The sequence below is a fragment of the Crocuta crocuta genome, unplaced genomic scaffold, assembly GCF_008692635.1.
Source record: "Crocuta crocuta isolate KB4526 unplaced genomic scaffold, BGI_CrCroc_1.0 scaffold2078, whole genome shotgun sequence".
NCBI lineage: Eukaryota > Metazoa > Chordata > Mammalia > Carnivora > Hyaenidae > Crocuta > Crocuta crocuta.
The window spans coordinates 187255-190741 of NW_027529520.1; the positions used below are offsets into that span (position 1 = coordinate 187255).

Consider the following 3487-nt stretch of genomic DNA (forward strand, 5'->3'; position numbering starts at 1 on the left):
TGTGTTTTTTTTTTTTTTTTTTTTTAAGGGGAGAGAGAGGGAGAGCACAAGTGAGGGAGAGGGGCAGAGGGAGCTCAGGACTGAGCCCAATGCTGGGCTCGATCCCACAATCCTCAGACCATGACCTGGGCCAAAATGAGTCAGATGCTCAACTGACTCAGGTACTCATCAGGCGCCCCAAAACTCATGTCTTTTTAATATTAACTAATATAGTAGAGAAGCAACTGTATAATAAATCATTACAATTTAAATCTTAACATACTTACAATTTTAATAAAAAACTTTTATGTTTAAGGTGTTTCCCTCTATTAACAGAGCTCTAGTATAAGTACCTTTATGATTCAACATTTATTGCTTCATGTCCACAACAGTCTTATTTACCTTTATATAAATACCTGACATAGAGAAGAAAATAAATGAATGAATGGCCTTAAAGGCTGTCATTTATCTATACTAGGATTTAGTTAACTCATCTTCAAAATTAGAAGGCTGGACATGATCTTCTCTAAAGCAGCACTGTCGGACAGAACTTCCTGCAATGATGGAAATGTCCCATATATACGTGCCTTTATAGCTCTTGGAATGTGGCTAATACAACCAAGGAATTAAATTTTTAATTTAATTTAAATTTTAACAGCCACATGGAGCTGGTGACTACCATACTGCACGACATACATCCAGTGAATAATCCTGTGTGAAAAACACATTTTACAATGCATCCCAGTAATCACATACATGTGGCAATGTACATATACACATAAAACAGTATATAAAACAATATTTCCCTTAATATGTATAAAGCACTGACATTTTCTTTCTTATTCTACTGAATTTCATATTAAAAAAGGGCTGATCCAACCTATTAACATGTTTCATAACACTGCACAAAAATTCCTTTCAGCTCTAAAATATTATGCTATTTACTAATGACTGTCCTAAAAGTATAACAGCCTTATAACCATTCCTTAATCTCCATGTTAAATCTACATTTTTAAAAAAATTATGGCAAGAGTTGCATGCCTTTAAGAAGCAGAAAACAAAAGTTAACACCTTTTTCTTGTTTTTTACACTTTGGAAATGGTAACCAAAGGGAATGGTAGGATGTACAGAAGACAGTGGAAGAAGAAAGTTGTGGGGACAGTGTTCATGAAAAGAGAGAGAGCTAATTATTTCCATCACTTCCCCTGAAACTCTAACTTCTCCTTCCCCCTCATCCTCCCAGCCAGCCAAAGTCCTACAAATTTTATCTTACCTTCATTAGGCTTATTAGAGGACTACAGAACAAGAAAGGCTCCCAAAAGATCATGTGTTACAAACTTTCAATTATAAAGTGTTGTAAAACCTTTAACAAAATGATCTGGATTTGCTTCTCTAGCCTGATCTGCTGTTTCTATCCTGAACTCCACAGTAGCCTAAACTACGTGCATTTCTACAAAAGGTCCATGCTCTCTCTTACCTGTGGGCCTTTGCACACATTTCTCTCTTTAGCTAATTTCTCTTAATTTTTAAGGTCTTGGCTTAGTTATCAGTTATTCAAGGCATTTTTCCCACCTCAAAATTAGACCTGATGTCCTTCAATTATACTCTTTCAGTACACTGTATCCTTCTCATCATTGCACTACTGTATTATAACTGCCTGTTTACTTACATTTTTCTTTCTTAAATTTTAAACTCTTCAAGGACAGGGCCTGTATTTTATTCTGTTCAGTGCTTTAAAGGTGTTCAATAATCACTGGATGAACAAATGGATATAATTTCTCCAGCATTCCACATGGCTGTCATTCCCTATTCTTCCTCCTTAAAATGTTCTCCTCAGTTCTATCACCAGCATGAAATTCTCTCTATAATCTGGTCCTTAATTATCCCTATTTCCTCTAGATGGTTACTGCCCTTATTGTTTATACTATTCATTTGATATTTAACCTACCTACCTTGTTCAGGTATTCTTTTAACGCATAGATACACACTCGTTAACTAAACTGGTCTTAAAAGGCATTTATGTATGTTTCTCTGGGTACCCTCATTATCTAGCATAGCGCTACGTACATTGTAGACATTAAATATCTGTTCACATGGAATCAATCATTTACGACGATGCTTCTCAAAACTAACCTTCAGTGATACTGATGAACAAGTAGTGGCAGTTAAACTTTTTGTCAATATATAGAAAATAGAAAGATATACCAAAGTACAAGTATAAATTTTTTTTTTGAAACTGCCAAGAGAGAATTCTGGACACAAATTAAGAGGCACTACAAGAAAAGCTACATTCATTAATTAAAGATAAGTAGCCTTATGGCTTCCAAAGCGACCTGTGTACACAGAAGAATACTATTTTCAGATCAAAGGACAATCATGTTTACATACGAATTTAGGGCGGTCTGTGTTTTGGAGAGAAAGATAGGTATGGTTTTTGGCCTATCAAGAAGCACTGTCAGCAGAGTCAACTGGTGCCAACTCAATTAGCCTCTTGTTTACAGGTAGTTCTGCTGTCATTTTACAATGCTCCCCAACTGCTATTTCCAAGTAAGTAAAATCCGAACCATAGCCATATTAGTCCTAAATTCCATTACTGACTTTGGAAAAGTAGCCAGTTTTCCTTGCATTTGGAAAGGTAATCAACCTGGGGATCCCGTCTACTCAAACTCTTAGACTCCAAAGGGAGGGGGAGGGGGCATGTAAATCCTTTGAGAATAACTAGTGCTCCAGGTGCCCTCTGCCTGGAACCTTCCGTCCCATTCCCCTGTGCTGTACCACAAAGGTTTTCTTCACCCCTTCCTCCAATTACTAACCCTAATTTCCTATACTTACTGACGTTCCGAGTTTAGCCCTGACAACCTTTCTTCTCGGTGTTCTCTCTGACCTGAAGGCGTGAGGGCAAACTTTTCTATAGGTCTCTTTGTCCTTCACCCTACTCTTCCACGTGAATGGCACCTCACCTGGGAAATTAGAGCAGCTCCCGAGGCGCCGAGCTGACGTGATCTCCGTTGAGGACCTGCACCACCGACAGAGACTAGAGGCCGGATCCGAATCGCAACGTGGCGACGCTTTTCAAAAGCAGTCGCTGCGGCTGCCCAGCGTGAAGAAGGTATCAGGAGCAGCGCCATCTTGAGCGAGGAAAGAGGAACCTAGAGAAGAGGATTGTGGGACGCTGGCGGACTTCTCTACTCCTCCACTCCTCGTCTCTACCCTCCCCCTCATCTTTTCAGTGTCCGAGACCGGAAATAGCCTCTCTCTGAGAAGTCAGATACTTGGGCTTAACCGCTGTATTTTCTAGGGGCCTTTGAGTGTTTTACACAACCGAGAAATGTAGAATAACGTCTTTCTCTCTTTTCTTAGATTTGCCACATAAAATACAGGATGCTCAATTAAATTTGATTTTGTGATAAACGAGTTATTTTTTAGTATGTCTCAAATACTGCATTTGCTAAATCTGCCAACCCCTATCTGGTCCAGTCATTCCACTTTTCTCTTACAGCCTCTAACT

At 38.8% G+C, this 3487-nt stretch overlaps 1 protein-coding gene across 4 annotated transcripts in view; it reads right to left on the minus strand.

The window, feature by feature from the left end:
• The window catches only part of ABCB7 (ATP binding cassette subfamily B member 7), a 149258-nt gene extending 146139 nt beyond the window's left edge, over positions 1 to 3119 (minus strand). For all 4 annotated transcript variants that reach the window (XM_077760844.1, XM_077760845.1, XM_077760843.1 and 1 more), the window contains exon 1: positions 2940 to 3119. In XM_077760844.1, coding sequence (XP_077616970.1) covers positions 2940 to 3107 — 168 coding nt within the window. In that variant the 5' untranslated portion in view covers positions 3108 to 3119. The remainder of the gene's footprint in view (positions 1 to 2939) is intronic.
• Between the last annotated feature and the right edge of the window lie 368 nt (positions 3120 to 3487).